General features: G+C 56.7%; 1 protein-coding gene across 1 annotated transcript; it reads left to right on the forward strand.

Annotated features, from left to right (window-relative positions):
- The first annotated feature begins 7 nt into the window (after nucleotides 1-7).
- IGHMBP2 (immunoglobulin mu DNA binding protein 2) lies at nucleotides 8-26,769 on the forward strand. The gene is made up of 15 exons (XM_026482992.4): nucleotides 8-167; nucleotides 2,224-2,393; nucleotides 5,424-5,607; nucleotides 5,837-5,934; nucleotides 8,382-8,545; nucleotides 9,729-9,929; nucleotides 11,615-11,762; nucleotides 14,619-14,793; nucleotides 17,095-17,277; nucleotides 17,600-17,718; nucleotides 18,221-18,315; nucleotides 19,092-19,215; nucleotides 20,041-20,925; nucleotides 23,011-23,183; nucleotides 25,685-26,769. The coding sequence occupies exons 1-15, from the start codon at nucleotides 82-84 to the stop codon at nucleotides 25,874-25,876; spliced, it is 2,997 nt and encodes a 998-aa protein (XP_026338777.3). The 5' UTR covers nucleotides 8-81; the 3' UTR covers nucleotides 25,877-26,769.

Raw genomic sequence — 26,769 nt, forward strand, 5'->3', positions numbered from 1 at the left:
GACGCATAGGGTCCGGCCCGGAAACTCCGCCTCGCGCTGCAGCTGGACTCAGAGGCCCAGCGCCCGGGTCGGCCGGCGGCCATGGCCACGGCGGCCGTGGAGAGCTTCGTGACCAAGCAGTTGGACCTGCTGGAGCTCGAGAGAGACGCGGAGGTCGAGGAGCGCAGGTACTGGGTCGGTCGCCAGTTCCCCAGCCCGGCCGGCCTCGGGGAGAGATTTGCCCTCCCGCCCCGCGAGTCCCGCCCGCGGCGCTTGTGGGCTCGGCCGCCGCTGGAGATGGGACCCTGTCGCCTCCCGGGCGGTCCGTGCCGATTTGGGGCCCTTAAGAAGCCTTTTCTTTTCGGCCTGGAGCCCCCGACTCCCGAACTTTCAGCGCTGTGTCCGGCCTCTGCCCTCAGCGCGTCCTCAGCCCTTTCCCTCCTGCGGTGCGGGGCCGGTGGGAGGGCGCGAGGATGCCGCCGCCTGGAGTTGGGCGGGGGCGGGGGTGGGCCTGGGCAGGGTTGGCCTGGGCAAGGGACCTGGGCAGAGAGGTGGGCCCGGGCAAGGGACCTGGGCAGAGAGGTGGGCCCGGGCAAGGGACCTGGGCAGGGGTGGGCCTGGGTCGGGGCAGAGAGGCGGGCAGAGGATCTGGGAAGGGGGTGGGCCTGGGTCCTTGTAAATGGTGCCTTCCAGCTGGGTGTGCTCATCCTCTGTGTGGGTGTGTGGGTGTGTGCTCGTGCTTGCGAGCACTCAGAAAGGGCCTCGCAGGCATGGTGGAAGACCAGTTCTCCCTGGGGAGGGCGAGGCTAAGGCTGGCTTCAGGGACAGGTGGTGCCAAGCGCACAAAAAAACGGGAGAGGTGGGTGGAGGAGCCTTCCTGGATGAGGTGTGGGAAGATGGGCACCAGAGACAGCCCTGCTTGCTTCTGAACGTGAATATTCATTTAGCTGAAACAGTAACAGCGAACACTTAATGGAGTGCTGTAAAGGCTCTTTCTGTATGATCGTTCCTTTAACCCTCAGTGCTCTTCTGATGTTGTGCCAGAGGAGACTGTGACACCGAGCAGTTCAGGGACTTGCTCAAGGTGACAGGTGGAGGCTAGGCAGTCTAACTGACTGCACTGCAGACGTGGATGGGTTTGTGTGAGAGGCTTTTGATTCGAAGATTAAGAGCTTTTGCGGTCATATCCACCTGGGTAGAACCCCAGCTCCGTGTATGGCCATGGGACTTTGCAGGTTACATCCCTGAGCCTTAGCTCCCTTGCCTGTGATGTGGGATTATTCCCACCTCATGGGTTTGCAGTGAGCACGAGATGGTCTGCTGTCAGGCGCTCAGCTCAGTACCCGGAGCAGAGCGAGCACCCACGGAGAGGTAGGCAGTGCTCAGATTGACAGCGGCCTTGTGGGCGAGCTTGTGTTGTATTCCGTGCGCACAGGTCGGCTCTCTGCGCGGTTAAGTGCTGGGGGATGGGGGTGGGCGTTAACCTTAAAAATGAAACAGCCAGTTAATTTACTAGCCAGATGGGTTTATTCATAATGGCAGAGAATTGCAGTTCCCGCCAAGGAACCTGTGGCGCAGACTCTAAGCTCGTGCGACAAATGGAGGAGAGGACCTTTATTTTACGGGGTGGTTTTGCATGGAAGTCCATTACAGAAAGGCAGGAGTTCAGGGTGATGACCGTTGCTCACTGGCTGCGTTGCGGGGCGGTGGATTTCTTGTAGGGTATGCGATGTGCATCTTGCCCTGTTGTGTGATTGAGGATCCTGTCCCGGCAGGGTCTGTAACTGACCGGGGATGCTGCAGCTCCTCCTTCTGGCCTCCCCACTCCACTTTAGTGAGGTTTCCCTTTATTAACGTTCAAAGGGGAGTGGATAGATTTGTATTTTAGGTGGATTGCATGGGTGCTGTTGCTTGTGACTGGGCAGGCCAAGCCCCCGAGGTCAAGCAGTTAGGAGGCAGGAGGCTGTGTCTGGTCCAGACGAAGAGAGGTGTGGCTTGAACCAGAGTTGTGGTAAGGATGAGAGGCCGAGTGGATTCATGTGGGTACAGATGGTGGGCAGCGGAGGCGGGGGCACCAGGACGCAGAATGCAAGTAGAGCAGGTAAAGAGACCAGCAGATGTGGAGCCCCTTTGGGTTTTATTTAGTGCCTGTGCACAGATCTTTGTCTGCATTTGTCCCTTGTGGGTGGAAGTAAAAGCTAGTAAAGTGTAAATATTGAACTCTCGGTGTTGGGTGTCTTCTAGGTCTTGGCAGGAAAGCATCTCTCCGAAAGAACTGCAGAGCCGAGGCGTGTGTTTGCTGAAGCTGCAGGTGTCCAGCCAGCGGACTGGGCTGTATGGGCGGCTGCTGGTCACCTTTGAGCCCAGGAGATGTGCGTCTGCCCCGGTGCTTCCCAGCAACAGCTTCACTTCAGGTCTGTGTATTTGCCACACAGGCGTGTCTTGCATACCGCTGGTCTCCAAGCTGTGACTTGTACTCTTGGGAAGACCGGCGTGCACGTGGCTGGTTGGAGAATAAAGCATGGCGATGAAGAACCCTTAATTAGAAGTTCACCACTTATGTGGCTTTTTGGTAGTGTAGGTCAGCGTGTCCGGAATGGCAGCCAGCAGCCGCAGGTGGTTCAGAGCACTTGAACCGCGGGCACTGATTGCTGTGTGTGTGCGGTGCTCGAGTACAGAAGCTCGAGTACGGAAAAATTTAGACTCTCTCCAGAGTCATGGTTTTGGAAATATGATACGTGTTGAAATCGTATCTGTCCTGTATGGGGTTAAAATATGTTGTCATTAAAATCAATTTACTGGGGCGCCTGGGTGGTGCAGTCGTTAAGCGTCTGCCTTCGGCTCAGGGCGTGATCCCAGCGTTCTGGGATCGAGCCCCACATCAGGCTCCTCCTCTATGAGCCTGCTTCTTCCTCTCCCACTCCCCCTGCTTGTGCTCCCTCTCTCGCTGGCTGTCTCTATCTCTGTCAAATAAATAAAATCTTAAAAAAAAATAAAAATAAAAAAATAAAATCAATGTACTTGTTTCTTAAACAAATTTTTTTAAAGATTTTATTTATTTATTTGACAGACAGAGCATGAGCAGGGGGAAGGGTAGAGAAAGAAGCAGGCTCCCCGCTGAGCAGGGAGCCCAACGTGGCCCCACCCCAGGACCCTGGGATCATGAGCTGAGCCGAAGGCAAACACTTAACTAACTGAGCCAGCCACGCTCCCCTTAAATTTTTTTATTACGGCTCCTAGAGAGTGTAAAACTACACGTGACTGTCATTGTATTTGTCTCGGACCGCTGTGGTGCGGTGTGCATGGTTCTGTCTTCCCCCGGCTTCTCGTGCCAGCACGCTCGGGGTACACTCGCACCAGCCCTCCTGGAGAGGGGGAGCAGCTGGGAGAAGCTGCTGAACCACGCCCCAGGGGTACCCGGTGTAACCCTCAGACCTGGATAGAGCGGCACGGCCAGTGCCGTGCTTGCTCTAGAAAAGTCCCCATCGTGTTTTGGTGGTGACGGGTTTTTGATTTCTTATTCTGATTTCCCTAACTCTTGCTCACAGTTGTTGGAATACTGGCTGGATGTGGAGACAGGGGAGGAAGGGGGGCTGCTGGTTGGCGTCAGGTCGTACATGTTCTTGTTAAGTGAGCTTCACTGCCCGCCCTCTAGATGGGGGCTGGGGGCGTTATAGCCGCACTTTGCTGCTTCGCCGTCAGGGTCGGATGTCTGGGGGGGGGGGGGTCGTAAACTCTGAAAACCGAAAGTAAAAATATATTCAGTAGTATATTCAGTTAGCCAGCATTGTGGACTGGGAGCCCAGAGATGAAGGGTTCGTAGGCAGGAAGTCAGGAAGGCATGTCTGTGGAAAGGATCTGGCTGAAAGTCTGATGTGTCGCTGCGGCTGTTGATCAGGTTGAGGTGGGGCTGTTGCTTTTTCATCTTCTGAAGAGCAGTTTTAAGGCTCAGCGTAGAAACGTCCATTCGGGAACACGGGACCCTAAGCAGGGCGTTGGTCGGGAGGTTCCAGTGGGCATACCGGACTCTGCCCCAGGGACAATGTTGCTGTCTGCTGTTTGTCTCTATAAAGTTGGGGAAGGAGCCAGAGAAAAGGTTCAAGGTGGAGATGAAACTCATTGCCTGGAGGAAAAACAGCCCAGGCTAAGAGCGTGTCTGGTGCCTGGTTGACCCGTGGCATATACTTTCTGACACGGAATAGAGGGGGTATAAATATGTGAGTAGCTCTGGCTTTATCTCGAGTGGAGTCTGTTTTGGTTAGAACTGTCTTCTGTTCCAGGTGATGAAAAGCCAAGCCAGGGACACTTCGGTGGCTCAGATGGTTAAGAGTCTGCCTTCGGCTCAGGTCATGATCTCAGGGTCCTGGGATCAAGTCCTGCATCAGCCTCTCTGCTCAGTGGGGAGTCTTCTTCTCCCTCTGCCTGCCGCTGCCCCTGCTTGTTCTCTCTCTCTCTGGCAAATAAATAAATAAAAATCTTAACTTTTTTTTTTTTTTTTAGAAAAACCAAGCCAAACTGGCTTCTTGCTTGGGCAAGAAGGATTGCATTGGTTGAGATACTAGAAGGTTGGCTTCAGGGCTCACGGGAAGTCGGTTGGACTTAACTTCTCTCCATTTCCTGGCTTTGCCCTCTTCTGGGTTGGCTTCCTTCTCAGGTGACACATGATAGCAGTTCTGGCCCCAACATGCCCTCAGGTTTCTGGTGCAGCTAGACAGACGGAGGACCTCTTCCCAGGTGCCAAGCAAGAGTCTCACTCTGTCTCAGGGGCACATTTGGTCCCGTGCTCATTCCTGAACAGTCACTGTGGCCAGGGATGTGGGACGCAGTGACTGGCTCAGGCATTGGTTGTGGGCTCCTTCCCTGGTGTCAGGGTCACCTGGCGGGTGAGTGAATCACCCAACAGTTACCATGGGAAGTGTGGAGATCATGCTGAGTGGGCAGCAAATGACCTCCCTCCTTTACTGATGTTCCCGTTCTGCCTGGAATGTTCTCCCCTAAACATGCTTGTGGCCCCCACTTGGCTCAGGGTTCATCCCACTTACCTGTCACCACTCAAGGGGCCCTTGCCATATCCTGTTTCTAAAATGATGCCCTGGTCCCTCTCCATCCCCTCCTGGGCTTTATCTTTCCTTAAGACCTTTGGTGCAGACATCTATGTCTTGTTTCTAATCAGACCGGTGCTTAGAGTAGTGCCTGGCAAAGAGTGAGTAGGCACTCTGAGTGTTTTATTGACTGGCGTGTTTGTCTTAAACAGTTCATTGATTTCAAGTCAATTTTCATATTTAATTTACGTGTTGGTTAAAAAACTTGTACCACTACTGATTTCATTTCTGAAGAAAGCAGTAGAGATAGGCTATTTGAAATATGCTGGAATTTATTACATAAAATAGTTCATGGTTTAACTCTGCTCAATGTTTGTGTAACTTAAGTCTTTGTTTCTACAGGCGATATAGTGGGTCTGTATGACGAAGGGAGTCAGCTGGCCACGGGGATCCTGACCCGGATCACGCAGAGATCGGTCACGGTGGCCTTTGATGAGTCCCATGACTTCCAGCTGAGCTTGGACCGGGAGCAGTCCTACAGACTGTTAAAGCTGGCCAATGATGTCACTTACAAGCGACTGAAAAAGTAAGGGTGTGTGTGACTGGGAATCACACGTTCTTTTTCCTCAAACACCACTCACTCACCGGGACCACTTGTCTTGCTGGGCAGAGAGAGCAGTTGTGTTGAGTGTGGAGACCTTGGGGGCACTCATGGGAGACGGCGGCTGCAGGTGGCCACGCTGGGCAGGGTCTCAGGGAGGGAATCAAGGTCTGGTTTTCACCAACATCCTAATTCTAGTTTTCTCCCTTGGTAGGGCTCTGATCACCCTAAAGAAGTACCATTCTGGCCCTGCGTCCTCGCTCATAGAGGTCCTCTTTGGTGGATCAGCCCCCAGTCCTGCCAGTGAGATACGTAAGAACCTTTGTTTTCTTTTCTGATCGAAGTCACTATGGAAACACCAAGAACAGCAGGGGCTAGGGTGTTTGAGTGAGAGTTCGAGGACGCACAGTTAGAAGGCATCTCTCTTCGTCTCTTCTATAAATTTCTTTGAGTGACTCATGTGGACTGGACTCTCATGTACTCAGTGCAAGGAAGCAGCTCGTTCTGTTGACTTTACAATAGTCTCTCAAATGTATCTACGGTCTTCGAAGATGTCAGGATGTTCTAGCTCAGATCTGTGGGGGTAGGATGGCTGCGCACTGTCTGTGCTTAATAGTGTTTTTGTGTGTGTTTGAAAAGTCCCAATTCTAAATGCATTTGATTATTTCTCAGCATCCTTCAAATTGAAGATCGCTTATTTCTGATGAGAAGAGTAATATAATACGTGTTAGTTGTAGAATATTTGGAAATAAAGAATCGTGTTAGCAAGGGAAACAGAGCACTCAGGAAGTTAGCCTGGAGTTAGCCTCCCAAGTATTTGTGCGCATTCTGGTCTTTTTCACGTAGAAAACTGTGTCTTTCACATATACAGTGCACACACGCACCCCTTCCTTGTCTGTGTGCTTTCTCCTGTCCCTCCGTGGTCTTGGAGAACCCCAGTTTTTGAGAGGAGCATGTTGTCTCCTGAAGGGGCTGCCGTGATTTGACAATCCTCCACATTCTGACTTTGCCACTTTCCCAGCACAACCTCAGTGAAGCCTTTGGTGTCTCCAGCTACCTGGGGTGATGGGGCTGATCCCATGCCCACATGGTGTCATGCCTGTGCTGACCACCCAGTGTTGTGTTGGCTTTAAACACAGGGCTGCTGGGTGGTACCTCCAGGTTCTGGAAGCAATCACATTTCAGTGTTTTAGTCTGCCAGATATTTATTGAGAGGCTACTAATGCAGTGGAAACTGAATTAGAAATGTATTTACGGGGGGCGCCTGGGTGGCACAGCGGTTAAGCGTCTGCCTTCGGCTCAGGGGGTGATCCTGGCGTTCTGGGATCGAGCCCCACGTCAGGCTCCTCCGCTATGAGCCTGCTTCTTCCTCTCCCACTCCCCCTGCTTGTGTTCCCTCTCTTGCTGGCTGTCTCTATCTCTGTCGAATAAATAAATAAAATCTTAAAAAAAAAAAAAAAAGCGTGAGGGCAATGTTCCACCACCTTTATAAAAAAAAAAAAAAAGAAATGTATTTACGGTGTTTTAGGGAGCATGGTACATTGTGGTTAGGCGGATACCTAAGGAAAAGGGACACGGTGTGGAGAGCGGGGTGCGCTGGGACTTTGGGTCGGGTGGTCTGCTGCTGCTTTTCAACTCTGTGTCACTCTGGCTGGCCCAGGTCAGGGCGCTGTGCCCGGAGTTCTGCTCACTCACGGATTGGGTGTCTCCACAGACAGGTGCCCTGCAGAGCTGGACACACGGTAGCTGCTCTCGGAGCACAGAGCACAGGAGGCAGATACGGGTCTTCATCATGGAAAAGTCAGTGGAGAAACATGATTCCGAAATTTGCTCTCTATTCCTTTTTGTCATTTGTTCTTGTCATTTTATGGTCACTTAAAAAGGGGCAACGTGGTAGAAATAAATAACTTATTTTAATTTTTATTTCATTTTTATTTTATTTTTATTTTTATTTTATTTATTTATTTTTTAAAGATTTTATTTATTTATTTGACAGAGAGAGACAGCCAGCGAGAGAGGGAGCACAAGCAGGGGGAGTGGGAGAGGAAGAAGCAGGCTCATAGCGGAGGAGCCTGATGTAGGGCTCCATCCCAGAACGCCGGGATCACGCCCTGAGCCGAAGGCAGACGCTTAACGACTAAGCCACCCAGCCGCCCCATTTTTATTTTTTGAGAGAGTGAGAGAGTGAGTGCACGTGGAGGGGAGGAGCAGAGAGGGAGAGAGAATCCTAAGCAGACTCCCGGCTGAGCATGGGGCCTGGCAGAGGACTTGTTGATCTCATGACCTTGAGATCATGACCTGGGCTGAAATCAGTAGTTGGATGCTTAACCAACTGAGCCACCCAGGCGCCCCAAGTAGAAATACATTCCAAGGAACATTTACTTCAGAAAGGTCTGTTATTTTGGAGCGTGGGTTGGCAAACTTTTTAAATAAAGGAATGGATTATAAATATTTTAGGCTTTGTGGGCCGATGTAGTAGTCAAGAGACAGCACGTCAGTGAGCGGCATGGCTGGGTCCCAGGGAAACTGGACTCAGGAAAACAGGCAGCGGGCTGCATTGGGCCTGTGGTCCATAGTCTGCCACTTCCTGTCCTGGGAGGAGCGTCGGAAGACCAAGCAGATTGAGCTTGTGTTGGCCACCTGGCTTCCGGGGAGGTCCCGGAGCCCCGTGGGCGGCTCTTCCTTCTGTCAGCGCTGTCTGCCAGGAGGAAGCGCCGGGGGCGGCGAGCCGGAGCCTAACACTGTCGCCTCTCCCGCAGAGCCACCGCTGTTCTGTAACGCTTCCCTGGATGCCTCCCAGAAGGAAGCGGTCTCCTTCGCGCTGTCCCAGAAAGAGCTGGCCATCATCCATGGGCCTCCTGGCACCGGGAAGACCACCACCGTGGTCGAGATCATTCTTCAGGCTGTGAGGCAGGGCTTAAAGGTGGGCCCTGTCAACACGCATGAGCTCCCCGTGCCGGGCTCGCAGGTGCTCGGCTGGGTCCTAGCCTGGTCAGGAACACTCCTGCCTGTGTGCTGTGCACAGATGACTGATGTTCCGAGACGTGGAGTGTTATATGTTACTGTTCATTTAGATTCTTAATGGCTGAGAAAGGGTCTTTTACCCTCATCTGCATCAACACGAGTCAGTTCTGAGCATTTGGAACTCTTTTACCAAACAGTTATCTTTCTGAGCGTTCTCCATGACTCACTCAGGCAGTCCTCACAGAAACCCTGGGTGCTGGGGACTGCTGGTGCCCCTGTTTCCAGAGGACACAGCTCAGGTCCCGCGCCCCAGTCGTGAGCAGTGGGGGGCGGGGCCAGGGTCTGAACTCTGGCAGACATGCTCTCCAGGGCCCTTGCTCTGAGCCGAGCCTCCTCTGCAGGCAGAGCTGCTGCTGCTGCGAACTGAAGGGCATCTGTCACCTGGTCACGAAACCGTCCAAGAGTTTGCTGCAAACGAGTGACTTGGCATAGGCATTTGAAAACTTAATTAAGTGATGACTCAGTAGCGGGAGGCAGGTCTGATTTGGGGTTTGACTGGATGCCTTCTGTTTGCGTAAACGGTGAGACAGAACACACCCCTATTCCCACGCAGGCCCTCGGGACATGGGGAGGAATGGCTGTGGCCTCCTGTTTCTGAGGCTTGTGTGTGCGGGGGCTCTCCACCCCGCCTGTCTGCCAGCTGTCACCTGCTTCTGATAGTGGAACTTCGGGTTTTTCTCTTCTGATTGAAATCACTACAGAAAATAGTTTTAGGAGCAAGATTGAGAGATTTTCCCTGGTTCCACTTTGTCAGGTGACAAAGTGATTTCTTTGGTGGTGAGCTGGATTCTTCAGTCCTGATAATTTTAGGGCACGCTTTAATCTTCGAGTCCTTTTTCCCCTAGTTGCAAATTATTTAACATTTCTGGTGCTTCGGTGACTAGGCGTCCTTAAGACCCGAGTTCAGATCCTATAGGGTCTGCAGGCCGCGCCCACCTCCCGCCAGCTGCAAGTTTGCACTCTGACATGACCACTTGTGAACACTGCCCTCCTCTCTTTACCTTCAAGACTTCCTCTTTGTTTTAGCGTGAACCTAAGTGGTTAACTAAAGAAGTCACCGAACTTGAGGTTTGCTCCCCCAGGTTCTGTGCTGTGCTCCCTCTAACATTGCCGTGGACAACCTGGTAGAGCGTCTGGCTCGGTGTAAGCAGAGGGTCCTGCGCCTCGGGCACCCTGCCCGCCTGCTGGAGTCCATTCAGCAGCATTCCCTGGACGCGGTGTTAGCGCGGAGTGACAACGCCCAGATCGTCGCAGACATCAGAAAGGACATCGATCAGGCCTTCGTATGTACCTCCTACCAGCGAGCGCTCTGCGTGGTTTCTGATCTGCAGTCTTTCCTCAAGTCACTTCTGTCTGTGCTCCTCTCGCTTTTCTTTGGTCTCCGTCAGTTATAAGAATTTCAAACATCAGGGGGCACCTGGGTGGCTCAGTTTGTTAAGCGTTGAACTCTTTTTTTTTTTTTTTTTTAAAGATTTTATTTATTTATTTGACAGAGACAGCCAGCGAGAGAGGGAACACAAGCAGGGGGAGTGGGAGAGGAAGAAGCAGGCTCCGAGCGGAGGAGCCCGATGCGGGGCTCGATCCCAGGACTCCGGGATCACGCCCTGAGCTGAAGGCAGACGCCCCATAAGCATCCAACTCTTGATCTCAGCTCAGGTTTTGATCTCAGGGTCAGGAGTTCAGGCCCTGCGTTGGGCTGCACGTTGTCGTTGAGCCTACTTTAAAAAAAAAAAAAAAAGAATTTCAAACGTCAGGGCTGCCCGTTAAAAAAAATGTTTTCCCCAGTTTTATTAAGAAATAAAGGACTGTCCACTTTTGATAGAAACTTATACTCAGCATGTAATAGGGACTCAGCTGTTTTCAATGTAGTTTTGTGAGTAGGTTAGGGATCGTCTTAAAGAGGATGTTTCTTCATGCATCTCCTGGATCTGGTCCTGTTGGCTGGGTAATTGTTGGCAGAAAAAACCCAGCAGCCTGAGAATAAAAATTCAGAAATTCATCTCGCCAATTTTTGGTCCATTTCACACTCTCCCTGTGGAAGAGAGGCAGCGGGTGACAGGTTAATTGGAGATGTGTTTTATCTTGCAGTGGGGTACTGTGGTGCCCGGTGTTCTCTGATTTACACTCCGTTTGTTCTCTGTCAGCTGGTCTCACAGCCTCACGGTGGTGCCCCTCCGTGTCCTGGCCCCAGAGGGCCGGGGCCCTGAGTCCTCCTTCCCGTGGGCTTGGAGTCGTGGGTGGCACTCCAGATGCCGGTGTGGGCCCAGCAGAGGTGGGGATAGCATGAGGCGTGTCGTTCGAGGGTGGACGTGGTGTAGCAGTGCGCACAGACAGTGTTGCCTCCAGCGCAGGTGCGGGTGACGTCATTTCTTGTTCCTGTTGACTCAGTGCTCTTCAGGGTCGTCTTCTCCGTAAGGGAGGCGCAGGAAGACCCTTCCAGTGAACCCTGCCACACTCCGCCCTCGAAAGCAGAAATCACAGTGAGGAAGGGTGTCTTTTTTAGTATTGCAGAAAGTGGAGGCTCAGGTGAGTGTTTTATAGGTTGAAGAAAATTTGTTATTCTCTTGGCGAGTGTGGAGTCACGGCTGAAGCATAGCCTCTCACCTAGAAGCAGCCAAAACCCAGATCCTGGGAGGGCAGGTGCTCCTTCCTTCCCAGAGCAGGTGCGGTGACTCTGCTCAGGGTGGGGTGCCGTCTAGTTTCTGGTTTCGTCTGCGTTAACAGTTCAGAACGCCGTGCGTGTCGAGCGCCTGGACTCGGGTGACGCTGGGGGCCACACGGGCTGTCGGGCGCTTCTTCACCTGTGTGTGTCTGTTGCTCCTTCAAGACAGGTTTTGGACATTTTAGTGCCTTTCAAGAAACTTCATGAAGTGGACCAGCTGGTTATAAACAAGCACGAAAGGCGCACAAGAGCGAAGTAGGTGCGGAGTCGTGTGCAAGTGTTTGTGCTCTTGGTTTTCCTTCATAGGCGAAGAACAGGCAGACCCAGGATAAGAGAGAGAAGAGTAGCGTTTGGAGTGAAATCAAGCTGTTGAGGAAGGAGCTGAAGGAGAGGGAGGAGGCCGCGATGCTGGAGAGCCTCACGTCGGCTGCGGTGGTGCTGGCAACAAACACAGGTGAGGGGAGCGGGTCCGCGCCCACCGTGGCCGCTGGAGGGGCCGGATGGTGCTCTCCCTTCCGCAGCTTCTTGGTGGGGAGCTGTGTAGAGCTGTCTGCAAACGGTGGGTGGGATCCACTCGTGAGTTTTCCTTGTGAGGAGGTTTTCAGCGACAGCCTCCGTTTGTTTCGTTGATACCGATACAGGGATATTTGGGTTTCCTCTTTTTGAGCGAGCTGCTGTCTTCGTGGAATTTGTTCGTTTAATCTAACTGATTGAATGCACAGGTCTAAAGTTGTTCATATCATCCCTTTATTGTGAAGACGCCTGTGGCGTCTATAACGATGTCGCTGCTTTCATTCCTGGATCGGGGATCTTGAAATCAGGTGTTCCCCACTCCCTGGAGCTTGCTGATACTGTCCTGTTTGTTCAGTGACTTTGCTGAGCTGATTCTGAAAGGCCTGTATTGTGGTCCCGTGCAGCTGCTGAAGCCTGCCAGCTTAGGGGGCAGGAAGGATTGCACAGAGTCCTCCTGCTCCAGAAGCAGCATGTCTGCCGGTCTTGGCCGAGGGGCTCTGTGTGTGTGTTGGGGAGTGCCTTTTACAACTCTTAGGCCTCACCTCCTGTTGGTAGGCAGCCAGGGGTGAGCCAGCTGTGAGTGCTTGGGGCCTCCTTGCGTCTTGTACGTGCCTGCACACAGCCCGACGTGTGTATGGCCCTCCGGGTCTCTGGGGGCAGACTGGAGCTTTCCTAAGCCCCTGTGGACATCTTGCTCCCCGACTCTTCCTTGAAAGCTTTCTGGTTACCTCTTGCTTGCTCCAGCTGCCTCAGAGACTCTGATGGTTTTGGGCAAACGTCCGGGGAAAGGGCTATCTGCATCGGGTGAGCTCCAAGTTGGGGGAAATAGAGACAGTCCTGAGACTGGGTTCTTCCTGGGAGCTGGCAGACAGCCCCAGTCGTGGCGTTTCTCTGGGAACGGGGCTTCAAGGGAGTTCAGCCTCCTCGCTGCAGGTTTTCCCCACGAGTTCAGCCTCCTCGCTGCAGGTTTTCCCCACGGTTGCCAGCCGTTGGTTTCAAGGCTCCCACAGAACCGGGGCACAGGCAGGGCCTTTCCTAGGAACACTGCAGAGCTCGCCGTTCTGGCCCAGGTTGAGCCACATCTTTTTTTTTTTTTTTTTAAATAAGATTTTATTTATTTGAGAGTGACAGGGAGAAGCAGACTCCATGCTGGAGGGAGAGCCTGATGCGGGGCTCGATCCCAGGACCCTGAGATCGTGACCTGAGCCGAAGGCTGACACTTAACTGACTCAACCACCCAGGCGCCCTGAGAGCCACATCTTTGAAAACAAACACTCCCTGGGTTGCTGCAAGCCTTTAGCTAATTTCTAGAGCTCTGAGAAAGTTGATTCTGACAATGCTACCAGTGTTCTCGTTGCTTTAGCGGAGGGAGAGGGTTTCCGGAGGTCCTCCACCGGACCAAATCTTCAAATGTGGTGCTTGCTGGAAATCACAATGCAGCCTCCCCCCAACTCGGCAGGGTCAACTTGTGGCCTCTTAAGTCCTTCCGTCGTGTTGAGTGGGGAGCTAGGATGGGTCTCCTGGATGTGCTTCTCTTTGCACTGTGAAGTCGCATCATACTCTGAACCGGCCAAGTTCTGCCTCCTACAGCATCCTCTCCAGCCATCCCTGCTAACTCCATCCCTCGGGGTTCATCAGGATACAGTCTGAGTCTCAAAGTCATTTGTTAAAACCTCGCTCCCTGTGGCGGGCACTTTCGTACTTTGTGTTAGTACGTATGTAGCATGTTAGGGTTCGGTCATCGTAATGGCCCTGTGAGTTTCAAGTGGTGCCCACGTTTGTAGATGAGGAACAGGCTCAGGGCGGGTGGCCTTCCCGGGCCCACTGCTGGTTATGAGGCTTGTGTGGGGCCGGGGTCTTGCTTACACGTGAGCTCTTGCCACGGCGCAACTGTTCCAAGGAGGGGCTGGGGCCGTGGTTTTTGTGTTGTCAAGTACACGGGGGCTCCTCCCCTCCGCCCCAGACTGATGCTGGGTTAATTGTTCTGTGTGTCCAAGAGAACGTCTTGGAGGGGAATTAATTAAGCTCTAGATTCAGAAAATGGTATGGAAATAATATTTAGAAATCAGACACCCTTCCAAGGCCTTGGTCCCAGCGCCAAGGGGTGATTGATTCTGGTGCTTGGAATGTTGGGGTGGCCCTGCCTCGGAGCACACTGCCCCACACTGAAACACAGGTGGGCTGGAACAAATGTTCTTAATGTTCTTCCTGAGTGTTTATTCCCAGATGCACACTTTTTTTTTTTTTTTTAAGATTTTATTTATTTATTTGACAGAGAGAGATAGACAGCCAGCGAGAGAGGGAACACAAGCAGGGGGAGTGGGAGAGGAAGAAGCAGGCTCATAGCGGAGGAGCCTGATGTGGGGGCTTGATCCCATAACGCCGGGATCATGCCCTGAGCCAAAGGCAGACGCTTAACGACTGCGCCACCCAGGCGCCCCCCCCCAGATGCACACTTCTTACACAGTTTTTTTTTTTTTTAAGATTTTATTTATTTATTTGATAGTCAGCCAGCGAGAGAGGGAACACAAGCGGGGGGGGGGGGGTGGGAGAGGAAGAAGCAGGCTCCTAGCAGAGAAGCCTGATGTGGGGCTCGATCCCAGAACGCTGGGATCACGCCCTGAGCCGAAGGCAGATGCTTAATGACTGCGCCACCCAGGCGCCCCACTTCTTACACAGTCTTAACGCCAGACTGGATTCTCAACGACCGGCCTGTTGGGGTCTCTTTCGCTGAGGTCGCAGTTGCTGGGACGCAGCCGGCACCTTCGGTAAAAGCTTACGGTTCCGCTTTCACCAGGTGCTTCTTCTGACGGCCCTCTGAAGCTGCTGCCCGACAGCCACTTCGACGTGGCGGTCATCGACGAGTGCGCCCAGGCCCTGGAAGCCAGCTGCTGGATCCCCCTGCTGAAGTCCAGGAAGTGCATCCTGGCTGGAGATCACAAGCAGCTGCCCCCCACCACGGTCTCTCACAAGTAAGAGCCTTGCCTGCAGTGTGCTTCTCTGCCCTCACCCACCAACCCTGCGGTCCGACCTGGGGCGTGGCGGCTGAGAAGCCCCGACGTGCCCTCCTTGCACATTTCCTGCCTGTTTTTTTGCACACACTGGTTCAGGTGTCAGGTGTGTCAGGCCTCGCACTCGAGCTCAGGGGTCGTAGCCGCCACGTGCGTCTCTGTAGTCTCAGCACCTGGCTCCGTGCCCAGTCCGGGCGGTTGAATGGAGTTTCCTTGGCGAGGCCAGCAGATCGATGTGCCCCTTTCCGCCGGGTGGGATCTGAGACACTGTTGCTGCTGTGGGCGGGCCGACTGGCCTCTGGGTCGATCAGCTCCTGGCCTGGTGTGGAGTCTTTGAGTCCTGACCTGGAGGCACATTCTGTGACCTAGGCCGCAGGGGCGACTCTGTAGGCGCCGACCCTGTGTGCCACAGATGCCGCGGCGGTCCCTAGTGGTGTGAGCGAGCTAGCCGCCCCCAGCCCCCTCCTCACCTTGTTCCCGCTGCTCCCCTCACCCGCTGCTCTGGCCACACTGGCGTCCTCTGCCGTCCCTGTCTGGATGGCTCCTTCCTGGACACGGGGTGGCCTTGCCCTCCTCCATTCAGTACTCTCTCAGGTGGGCCTCCTCTATGGGCCGCCCCCGTGACCACCCTGTCTCAGCACATCCCTTGTCACAGCTTCTCAGTGTCTCTGAGCGCTCATCGGTCCCTCACAGTGGTGCGTGTTGGTCTGTCGTTTCCCTGGTCATCCCAACTAGGATGTTAGTCACGTGGGGCTGGGGCCAGGGCTGGCCTTGTGTCTGTGCGCCTGGGGCCGCCTGCCATCCCTGAGGCAGGAACTCCTTCCTGTGCAGGTGGCTGTATTCTTGTCCCGCTGCCACCTGAGACGGTCCTCCCTTTTGCCGTGAGTATGGACAAGCTGCAGTGGACCTCGGAATGCTCCCTTGTTGTTCTCTGAGGGCCAGAAGTGGAGACTCCCCAGCATGTGTTGGGTGGAACCCTGCCAGAGGGGAGTGGGGCCCCCAGGCGGAGGGGCCTTTGTTCAGGATCCCTCAGAGAAGGAGAGCACCCAAACCTGGTTCCTCAGAGCGGGTGCAGTGCAGGTGGAAATGGGGGGCTGTGTTTGGGAAGTTTGTCCTGACAGAACCGCCCCCAGGGTGGGAGTCGGCGTGGAGCCTCCGGGGCAGGGGCTCCCTGGGCGCTATTCAGCGACTTGTTCCGGGGTCCCAGGGGACCTTGAAAGAGGGCTTTGTCCTCCACAGACCTTTGTGTGGAGAGCTGTGCCTCAGAGCAGGGATGCCCCCTCCCCTGTTGGGGGGATGCGTGCCGGCTAGTTCTCCACGTGCAGTTGGGCCTGGCGGCCGCTTCGCCTATATTACTGACATGAGTTGTTTTCAGTAGGTGTCCGTACTGGAAGAGGTTGACCGCGGGGTCTTACAAGCTTACGACTAGGAACTTCCCCTTGGTTTTAGTATCACGGGAGACGGTGTGTCTCCATGGTGAAGGAGTGCTTGTGGCTCTGCAGCTTACCGGCTGGGTGGCCTTGGGCTGGTCACTCAGCCTCTCTGTGTCTCACTCTCCTCCAGGGGAAGTGGGAAGCATGACCCTCACTAGGTCCTAAGGTTCTGGGAGGCTCCAGTGAGTTAATGGGGTGAAGTGTGAAGAGTAGGTCACGGGAAGGGCCGAGCAAACACGAGCTGCCGTTGTGAGCTGAGCGATTACTCGTGGCTGAAGTATGTTGCAGTTTTAAACCGTTTACCTGTAGTGGTTTGCTATTGCTTCTGTAACAAACCATCACCAACTCCAGCATTTATGGTCTGCGGTTCTGGACGTCAGGAGTCCAAACTCTGTCTCCCTGGGTAAAGTCAAGGTGTTGGCAAGGAAGCTCCAGAGGAGGGTTCGTTTCTTAACCTTTTCCAGCTTCTGGAGGTGCCTCACTCCTTTGCTTGGGCGCCTCCTCCATCTGCAAAGCCAGGAGGCGGCATCTTCAGCTCTCCGTCTGGTCATGTCTTCTTCCCTGACCCTGACCCTCCTGCCTCCCTCTTAGAAGGACCCCTTGATTGCTTTGGGCCTAGCTTAACTTCACACACACGTCAGGTCCCATGTTCGCAGGTTCCAGAATGAGGACATGGGCATCTCTGGGGTGACCACACCCTTAATTTTAGGTCAGAACTTGGGTGGGGGGGTTGATTCTGAGGCTTGAGCACTGCCTTCCTCCCTGGCCCCTGGTTTCAGGCTGGACTCGGGGACTCAGGCTCCCCTTCCCGGTTGCTGTCTTGGCGCAGGGCTGCCCTGGCGGGGCTGTCGCTGAGCCTGATGGAGCGCCTGGCGGAGGAGCACGGCGCGCGGGTGGTGCGGACGCTGACGGTGCAGTACCGCATGCACCGGGCCATCATGCAGTGGGCCTCGGACGCCCTGTACCACGGGCAGCTCACAGCCCACCCTTCCGTGGCTGGGCACCTCCTGCGGTGAGTGACTTGGTTCTGCCCCGCCTGGCCTGCCCTGAGTCCCCTGGGTCCCCCGGACCTCGTTCAGTAGAGATTTTAGAGTCAAAGTCACCTCTGAGGCTGGTTTTCAGGAGGGGAGAGGGGCCTTGCCCTGGAGAGCTGGAGCGGGGTGCTTAGTCTCTGATGTTCTCCACGCCCCTCGTATTCCCTGTGGAGCAGCCCCGTTCTCCCGTGGGAAGAGCCCGTGCACGAGGGAGTGAAGGGAGATCGGAGTTCTGTTGTTAGGACCTCAGCTCTGCTTTATTGCCCTGGCCTCACGCATTCAGTCTCCCCCTGTGTGCAGGGACCTCCCAGGAGTGGCTGCGACGGAGGAGACGGGCATCCCCCTGCTGCTCGTGGACACGGCTGGCTGCGGGCTGTTTGAACTTGAAGAGGAGGACGACCAGTCTAAGGGGAACCCTGGTGAGCTTGCTCAGACAGGGCCAGCTTCCTGGCTTACACAGACCCCAGGCTTCTCTTTGTAGAAACCAGAGTGCCTGTAGTTGCCGACCTCAGAGGGGCTGAGTGGGGGGGTGTGGTGCTCGGAGCTCGTCCCCGGTGAGCTGGGGAGCCAGACAGGAGCACTCGTGGCACCCTTCTCGGTGGGCAGCACTGGTTTGGGGGCAGGAGTAGGGCTGGGAGCACAAAGTGGCTGAGCTCTGCCTGCTCAGCCTTGGGCGAGATCCTTGCTCACCCATGATACCAGCCTGCAGGTTGCACACTCAGTGCTACGGGGTAAACTGAGGCTCAGCTACGTGGCCTGCATCTTCATTGGCTAGATCTATAATCCTGCGGCTCAGGGCATTACCCCAGGCACAGTGTAAGATCCGGTTGTCGAATTGGGTGAAGGGCTGAAGAAACTAGCACGAATGACGGGGGTCCGCGTGGGGTGACCTGGACCGACAGCCTGCTTGCTGCCCTCCAGGTGAAGTGCGCCTCGTCAGTCTGCACATCCAGGCCCTGGTGGATGCTGGTGTCCAAGCGAGTGACATCGCCGTCATCACACCGTACAACCTCCAGGTGCGGGGGGCCACTTTGTTGGTGGGGCGCAGTCACCCCCCAGGTGCCTGAAAGACAGAGGTCACTTAGTGTCTCTGTGACCGTAAAGTCCAGGTGGAATCGACCACCTGATGACTGGATCACACATGATTCAGCATCTCTGTCCGTCTGTCCCTTGTACTTGCTCTGCCATGCTCCTGCTTCCCTGGTTGGCTTCGTTTTCTGGTCACCGGCTCAGGTGGCCCTGTCTGCCGTGGGCTGGCGCCATCCTTACAGGGCAGCCCTGGGGACCACTTGTCCCTTCACGGCATCTCCCACAGGCTCTCAGCTTTGAATCTGACAAGTCTGGCTCAGGTCCCCATCCCTGAGCTGGTTGCCGTAGCCGGAGCGGGGTCCTTGCCCATTTCTGGGTCAGCGGGAACAACCATCGCCTGCTCCTTTCTTTTTGGGGTCTCTCATGCTTTCTCTCTCGGTGCCTCTGTGCTTATCAGTAAAGCTTGTCTTTCTTGGTGGGAAAACGCAGCTGCGGCAGAATATCGTGAGATCGTTGCCACCCCATCCTGGTTCACAGCCATCACCCAAAGGGACGTCTGAGGGAGGTGGCTGTCACAAGCCGAAAGAAATGACACAATGTCAGTGCTGGGGTGTGGGGCCACGTCTGACCTGCTCACATGCTGCTTCGTGTGTTCACGGGTGGCTCAGAACAACATGAGGCCCTCTGCTGAGTCTAAGGGCAGAGTGTCGGGGCCACCCTGGCCTGAGCTGAGCTGAGGACGTGGCCTTACTTGGTGTTCCAGGTGGACCTGCTCAGGCAGAGCCTTGCCCACAGGCACCCCGAGCTTGAAATTAAGTCAGTCGATGGCTTCCAAGGCCGAGAGAAGGAGGCTGTGGTCCTGTCCTTCGTCAGATCCAATAGGAAAGGTACGTCGGGCTCAGCAGAGTCCTCTGGGGCAGCAGAGGGCCGACTGGGTTTCTGCTAGGGGCTCTGCGGGGCGGTGAGAGTGTGGCCTCTGTGAGCTGGCCGCTGGGCGAGAGGCAGGTGAGAGAGCGGGCAGGGAGTGGGGGGCAGTGGGGCCCTGACCGGAGCCCACCCAGGGCCAGTGCCGCATGGGGCGGGAGTGGTCCCAGGGGGCTGCGGGGGTGGGGGCTGGTGCTCCCGACAGAGGGAACGGAGCGTGAGCTGAGCAGCACGGATGTGCGGGTGCTCTGGGGGACCGCCTGGATGCCCTGCCCGGGACGGGGAGGCCCCTGAAGCACAGAGCTTGGTTTTTGGCATCAAGGTGCAGTTAGCCTCAGGGCCCGGCTTTTATGCTGCTACGGTTTGGCTATTCCATTTGGTGTTTTACCCAGAAATGGCCTGTCTGGGCTTTGTAAGGCACTTTCAGTGGAAGGCTGAGGACAGATGAGAGAGTGGGGTGGCGGGGGCAGCCAAGGTACTGGAGCGTCCCTTGCGCTTTCCCCGCTGCCGGCTGCAGTCACTCTCTGGGCTGGGCTGAGGGAGGAGGTCGTACTTGGAGATGAGCTGTGGTTTGGTAGCTGCCACGTCTGGACCATGTGCAGTGGAGCCAGACTTGGGAAGCCATGCGTGGGCAGCAGGACGTCTGCGCAGGCGGCTGTGTGGGGTGGGCTGCTGGTCGGTGAAGGAGGGGTGTTGGGTGATTCCCTTGGTGATCATTACTGCTCGGGGGCAAGAGTCCATTTCCCGTTTCTTAGTCTTGGGTCTCACTTACCCCGGCTCGTTTCTAGGTGAAGTGGGCTTCCTTGCCGAGGACCGGCGGATCAACGTTGCTGTCACCCGCGCTCGGCGCCATGTGGCAGTTGTGTGTGATTCTCGCACTGTTAACAACCATGCCTTTTTGAAGACCCTGGTAGATCACTTCACAGAGCACGGGGAAGTACGCACAGCCTTTGAGTATCTTGATGACATCATCCCTGAAAACTACTCCCATGAGAGTTCCCAGGGCCACGGCCAAACTGGTGCAAAGCCCCACGGCTCTGCGGCGCTGGCCAGGAAGCCTCCCGGAGGCCGGCCGCAGGAGGGGGCCCAGGGGGCCAGAGCAGCTGCCGGGCTGGAGCAGAAGAGGCCGGGTGGGAAGCCCTCGGGCCCTGAGGTCCCTTCTCAGCCCACCCTCAACGGAGGCAGCCCAGAGGGAGCAGGGAGCAGAGACCGTGCAGAGCGCTTCAGGGCCAAGATTGCTGAGTTTGTGGCGAGTGAGAAAACTCAGTTGGAGTTTCCTGCTTCCCTGAACTCCCACGACAGGATGTGGATCCACCAGATAGCCGAAGAGCATGGGCTGAGGCACGACAGCACCGGGGAAGGGAAGAAGAGGTTCATCACCGTGAGCAAGAGAGCCCCACCCGCCCCACCGGCCCCACCGCCACCAGCAGGGGCCGGCAGCCAAACCCCTGTCGGTCCCAGGGCCCCTGGCCCCACACAGACCGATCCTCCTCTTGGGGAGCCAAGCAGCCAGGACCCCCTGAATCTGAAGGCCCTGCACCTGGAAAGGCTGCAGAGAGAGAAGAGCAGGCAGGAGCGGCCAGCCAAGGAGGGGCCAGCCAAGGAGGGGCAGCAGGCCTCGCGCTCCGGGCTGCGCACGTTACCAGAGAAGAAGAAAAAGAAGGAAGCGAAAGGTAAGTGGGTTCACCTAATAGGAATACAGGCTTGGTGTCCCCTTAACTGGGGTGTTTGCCCCACTTGAGGCCCGCCTGTCACCCTCAGAAGGGCTTAGGACTTCCTCTCGGTGCTACGGCCCTGATACTGCGTCTTGCACCTTACGTTCAACTGGTTTGGTGTGAGCTCCCTGAGGGCAGTGATTGGTGACCTTCGCGTTCCCAGATCCTCAGGCAAGGCCTGGCAGGTAGCAGGCCCTCGGGTGCACTTACTGCAGGAGGAGACGAGGACAGTGGACAGGAGCCCTCGGGCAATTGCAGAGCTCCGTGCTGGGTGACGGCCTTGTTTCACTGGGACCCGAGCGGGCTCGCGCACCCGCTGGCCTGCCGGCTCCCAGCCTGCGCTGCGGCGGCCGTGCGCTGGCGTGCCCCGTGCATCTCTCTGCTCTTCCCCCCGTCCTGCACTGTGACTAAGTATCCGTGGGCACTGAGCTTGAAGACCTGGGTTTTGTGCAGGCCTCTGGGTAATCTTTTATTCCAGCCGTGGTTGGTCTCTCAGCGAGACCACGAAGCCATTCACGTCCTCTGTTTTTCATTAAGTTCTTGTGAGCAAAGCTGCACACGCATGACTCCCGGTCTTTGAAAGCAGCCTCCAGGCCTGAGGCTGTAGCTGAGTGGTTCTGTGGGATTCAGCGAGTGGCTCCTACGTGCCCAGCTTCGTTCTGGGGAGTAAGATCAGCCCTGCTCTCCAGGATCAGACGTTCTGGCAAAGGAAAGAAGTGTCAAATGCCTTTCTAAACCCCATTGAGAAGATGGTTAGTCCCAGGACACTGTGACGGGAGGACCTGGCCTGCCTTCTGGGAGGAGAAGGGTGTGCTCACTTGACAGAGTATCCTGGGGAGACTTCACCCCGTTTAGGGGATGGTAGCACCGCCTAGTTTTGAAGTGTGTTTTCAAGCAGCTACCTTCAGAGTTCATCTTGCCACTCAGGCTCCTAGTATAACCTGTGCCGTTGTCCCCAGACTCTGCCAAGGTCCCCGCAGCTGAGAAACAGGCCAGTGTGAGCAGGCCCCTGGGGCCGTGGCTGGAGGGCCCTCAAGGAAGGGTGCTGCTGAACTCATCAAGGGCTGCCTGCCACTCGGGAGGGTTGGGGGAACGCCAGGCGCTCCCCTGCGTCTTGTCTGTTTCCTGAAGACGGGGGGGGGAACCTTGTGAGGCCTTCTCCAAGCCTCCTGCTGCTGCTCCTGGGCCTCAGCACGTCTGTCCCTCCCCTGCCCTTGGGGGCCCAGCCGGCTGGCACGAGTGAGTGCAGGAGAGCCTGGCAGCTCCGCAGCCCGTCGGGGTGGGGGGCGGGCTGGGGACACCCCCCCATTTGCAGGGGACCGTGGCAGAGTCGAACCTGCACGGAAGGACTGATGCGGCTGCGGCCCCCTGAGGCACGTGCAGTCCACGGCCGGCCATCCCGACGCGGGTGTGTGGTGCTGCGGCATGCCGAGTCTCAAGAGTTAACTCAGGGAAATGGCGTGCCGGAGCATCTTGTCTGTGCCCGTGCCCCAGGTCATCAGTGGCGGCCGCCTGGCGGATACCTTCCTCGTGTTACCTGCGTGTCTGTGTCTGTGCACGTGTGTGTGGAGTACGTGTGTGTTCCACAGAACTACAGTCATACGTGATCTTTTGTTTCTTTTCCACTCGTGAGCGTTTTCTGATAACTTCAAAAGATTTCTACGTACCTGGTCAGGAACGCTGAGGTCCCCTAACATTGTGAGCTGCGGATACGCTGTGGGTTGTCTGAACACGCTGTAGTTTCCCTGGTACGGTTAGCGTTGTGCGGAACGTCCTTGTGTTTAAATGTTTTCTTGATTAAAGAGGATGGACTTTTCAGGGCCAGTTTCCATGCACTGCCAGCCCCTTCCAGGAAGTCCGTGTGCTGCCCACATGTCGTGGCAGGGACCGGTTATTAGCTCACTGAGGGAGGGCTGCTCTTGGCTGGATGGACACCAAGCTTGACTGAGGGTCATTTGCCTGTTCACTGTGACCCGAAAGGGGGCAGCCGTGGGTCTGACATCCACGTTCTTCCCTGTTTGAGTGACCCTTTTCTTCCCCTAGGACACGCGGCCGTAGATTTGCCCGGCGAGGAGGACTTCGATGCCCTGGTCGCGGCCGCCATCAAGGCTGATAACAGCTGTGGCCTCGCGAAGTGCACGGCCAGCGTCGTGACTCTGGGCCAGCTCTGTCTGCACTGCGGCCGCCGCTTCTGCCTCAGCCACCACCTGCCCGAGGTACAGCCGGCAGGGAGGGGGCGGGCTGTGTCTCCGGGGCTCTGGGCAGACGTGCTCCACGCGCAAATGGTAGCTGGGCGGGAGCACTAGGCATTTCTGAACGGACATGGGCCCGTGCTCCGTTCTGGATGCATCGGGGTGTGGGGGGGTAAAACGGCACACTTGCCGAGTTGCAGCCACGTTGGTAGGAATTCTGGGCAGAGAGGATTTTGTTCCAGTGTCTTTGGGGTCCATCCGTGGGTTAGCATGGGGAGGTGGGAGGTGGGAGGCCCCCGGTCTGAGACGGGCTGGCTGCCCGGCGTCTTTTTCATTCGTTTCTTGAGCTCGTTTGGATGGGACGCTCTGCCAGGCGTGGGGAGCGGGGGCCGGAGCAGGCTTCCTCTGCCCTGGGGGGCGGGGACCTATGGGGGCCCGGGTGTGAGGCCACAGCCGTTACCACGTGCTGACCGTGTGGAGGGAGGACCCGGTGCCAAGTGGGCAGCAGAGGTGGGGGCTGCCAGAGTGCAGGTGAAAGGTGGGGAGCAGGGCTGGGGAGGGCATGTGTGAAGGCCCCAGGGAGGGGGTGCCTTTGTGCAGCTGGGAGCAGAGCGGGAAGCAGGGTGATGGAATGGAGGCTGAGAAGCCTGACCCCGAGCAGTTGAGCCCTGGTTCCTGAGACTGGAGGGAGCACTGGGGGGTTCAGCACCGCCATGATGCCAGAACCCTAGCTGCAGCACAGGGAAGGCTCAGGGCGAGGCTGGGAGGTTGTGGAGAACGCAGAGGGGTGGGCGTGGACCCTGAACGGGTTGTGGGTCATGATGGGAAGGGGAAGGAGGACCCAGAGGGGCCCTTGGGTTTCTGGTTTGGGCCCATGGGAAGTGGCAGGTGTGGGGGAGGGCCTGTGGCACCTGGGGTGTCACCATCCTGGACGAGCTGCATGGGGGTCCTGGTGGTGTCCCACCCTGGGCCAGGGAGTGCAGCTGCTTGCCCACAGGGAGCTCCGCTACCTCCGAACCTAAAGAAGTCCTCCTCCCGGGCAGGGGCTCCTCTCCCTCCCCCTCCCCCTTCACTCACGTGCATGCACACGCTTTCCCTTCCTCACACACGTGCGTGTGTGCACGGTCTGTATTCCTGCCTGTTGACAAACCATGTGGTGTTTTAGAAAGCCGTTTGTCTAGAACGTTTAGAAATCGTTAAGTGCAAGGTTTGAGTGACCAGCTTGGGTTACTGGCACAGCCTGTGTGGGAGGGGCCAGCTCCCAGGCAGCTCCCACTGCAGGAGCAGCTCCTGGCCCCCAAGAGCACACATTCCCCATGCAGCTGGTGGAAGTGTCGTGGGGGCCACCAGCGCCGTGTCCCGTCTGACAGGTCCCCCTGCTCTGAGATGTTCTCGGGGGGGGGGGGGGGGGCGTTGTGCAGAAATGGCACAGGGCTGGGTGGCAGGGACTGGGCCGCAAACAGCAGCTCTGTCACCCGCTCCCCTTGTGACGTGGGCAAGTGAACTCTGCCTCTGCCCTGAGCCGCTCTCCCCACACATGCAGTGGGCAGTGTGCCTCAGCCCTCACCCTCTGGCCCAGGGGTGGCGAAGAGCGGGGGACACTGGGTGTGGGGTCCTGGGCCACGTGGAGGGGATGGCGCCACACGGCTGTCTCTGGGAGAGTCGTGGTGGGCAGCCCGTGGGCCTAGGGCCACCCAGAAGGGGAAGGGGCAGGGGTGAGGACAGTGAGGTGAGGGAGGGGCAGTGAGGGAGGGAGGGAGGGAGGGGGGCAGGCACTGCGTGGGTGGCAGGCCCCCCGCAGGGGTCTCGGTGAGCTGCACACAGGGCTGGGGGCGCGACGAGCGAGGTCCAAACTGGGTCCCACATGGCAGTTCCCAAGGGAACACTGTTGGTCAGCGCAGCAGGGAAGCACAGACTTTCTAGAAGGAACCCGTGAGGCGCACACTGGCTGTAGCGCCTGCCGCTGAGAAGTGCTCGGAGGGTTTCCTTTCGTTTTTCTTCCTTTTCTTTCAAAAACAGAAGGAGTTATGTGAGTTTCCTGGGAACACAGGGACACTTCGTCAGCTCAGGCACGTTTCAGAGCTCCCTCAACAGGCCTAGCACTGGGTGCAGATTAAAGAGCGCAGCTTTCTGCCCAGAGGGGACGGTGGTTGCCCTTCAGCTGCATGCTCACGGAAGGGGAGCGTGTTCACGTTCTGCCGGGGGCCGCGTGTGTGTGCGCGTCCCCCCCCCCCCCCCCCCCCCCCCGCCCAGGGAGGTCGTGGGGATCCGGCCGTGCGCCAGCATGTGCTCAGAGGACGGTTCGGGCCGAGCTGAGGGCAGGGCTGGCAGGTAGGGTGTGGGTGTTCCCTTGCGCGCCGCCCCCCACCCCGGCAGCCTGCTGCTGAGGCGTCTGGCTGCAGGAAGAGTAGGGAGCCCCTCCAAGACCTCGTGCTGGGGCCTCATGGTCCCCGAGCTCTGCGGTGGGCGGCACTGCAGGGCCTCTGTCCCTGTTGGGCTCCGCACTGACGGCTGTGTCCCCGCAGATCCATGGCTGTGGGGAGAGGGCTCGTGCCCACGCCCGGCAGAGGATCAGCCGGGAAGGAGTCCTCTATGCCGGCAGTGGGACCAAGGACAGGTCCCTGGACCCGGCCAAGAGGGCCCAGCTCCAGAGGAGGCTGGATAAGAAGCTGGATGAGCTGACGAGCCAGAGGAAGAGTAAACGGAAGGAGAAGTGATGGGCCAGCTCTTCACACACAGCTCCAGAGCTTCTGTCTGGAAAAAACCCTGAGGGCGAGCAGGGCTGCTTTCTGCTTTTTTGTAGCTGTGCAACCTGACCCACCTGCCTGTCCCAGAGCCAGGTGGGGCACCGTGTCTATGGGCGAAGGGTGGGGTTTTGGACCCTGGAGATGAGCTCTTCCAACTTGACCGCTCTCGGAGGAGGGTGCCTGGAGCATGCGGTCATTGCCACATGGCCCTCTCTCTCGGCTTGGTGTAGGTCGGTCCGGGCGTGCCCTGTCCCCCTTCTGCCCTGGACCATTTCCTGGTCTCTTCCTTCCTTCCAGTCAGAACGGAAATCCCACCATCTGAATCTTGGGGTGTTGCCATGAGGGTCCCCTCAAATGGTGTCCCTCTGCCCCAGCCCGATGCCCTCTCAAGCTTCGTATAAGGAAATTCCCACTGTGGGGGGCCAGCCAGCTTTCAGGCCCCCAGAAGAAAGGAGAGCACTTGAAAAGTCAGCTCGTGTGTCTGAGAATGCCAGGTGCCTCTCCTGTGCGTCCCCGCGCAGCTGTGACTTCATGAGGCCAGTTTCCATCTGTGTCCTGTTCCCTGCCGGCTGTGGTGACCTGTCCTGGTCGTGCAGGGCGGCAGACACAGCTCAGGCTGCTCCTGCTCCTGCGAGGTCTGGAGGTTCCCCTGAGGCGTGTGGCCCGAGCAAGCCCTTCGCGGGTGACGGTCGTGGGAAAGAGCTGTCCCAGAGGGCGGCACTGCTGACAAAGCCAGGGCCTTCTCTGCCAGCTGCTCTACTGAGGAGAACCTCAGACGGATGTCATATTTTAGTTTCAGAGCTTTATTTGTTTAAATGGCATATAAATTTATTTAAGAGTAAAATAAAGATCTATGCACACCG

The sequence above is a fragment of the Ursus arctos genome, unplaced genomic scaffold (assembly GCF_023065955.2).
Source record: "Ursus arctos isolate Adak ecotype North America unplaced genomic scaffold, UrsArc2.0 scaffold_23, whole genome shotgun sequence".
Classification (NCBI taxonomy): Eukaryota; Metazoa; Chordata; class Mammalia; order Carnivora; family Ursidae; genus Ursus; species Ursus arctos.

Excerpts from the sequence above, each read along its gene's own strand:
- IGHMBP2 (XM_026482992.4), top strand. The coding sequence starts at position 82 with ATGGCCACGGCGGCCGTGGAGAGCTTCGTGACCAAGCAGTTGGACCTG. Across the intron at positions 5,608-5,836 it reads ACTTACAAGCGACTGAAAAA|GGCTCTGATCACCCTAAAGA; the intron begins GTAAGGGTGTGT and ends CTCCCTTGGTAG. Across the intron at positions 5,935-8,381 it reads CAGTCCTGCCAGTGAGATAC|AGCCACCGCTGTTCTGTAAC; the intron begins GTAAGAACCTTT and ends CCTCTCCCGCAG.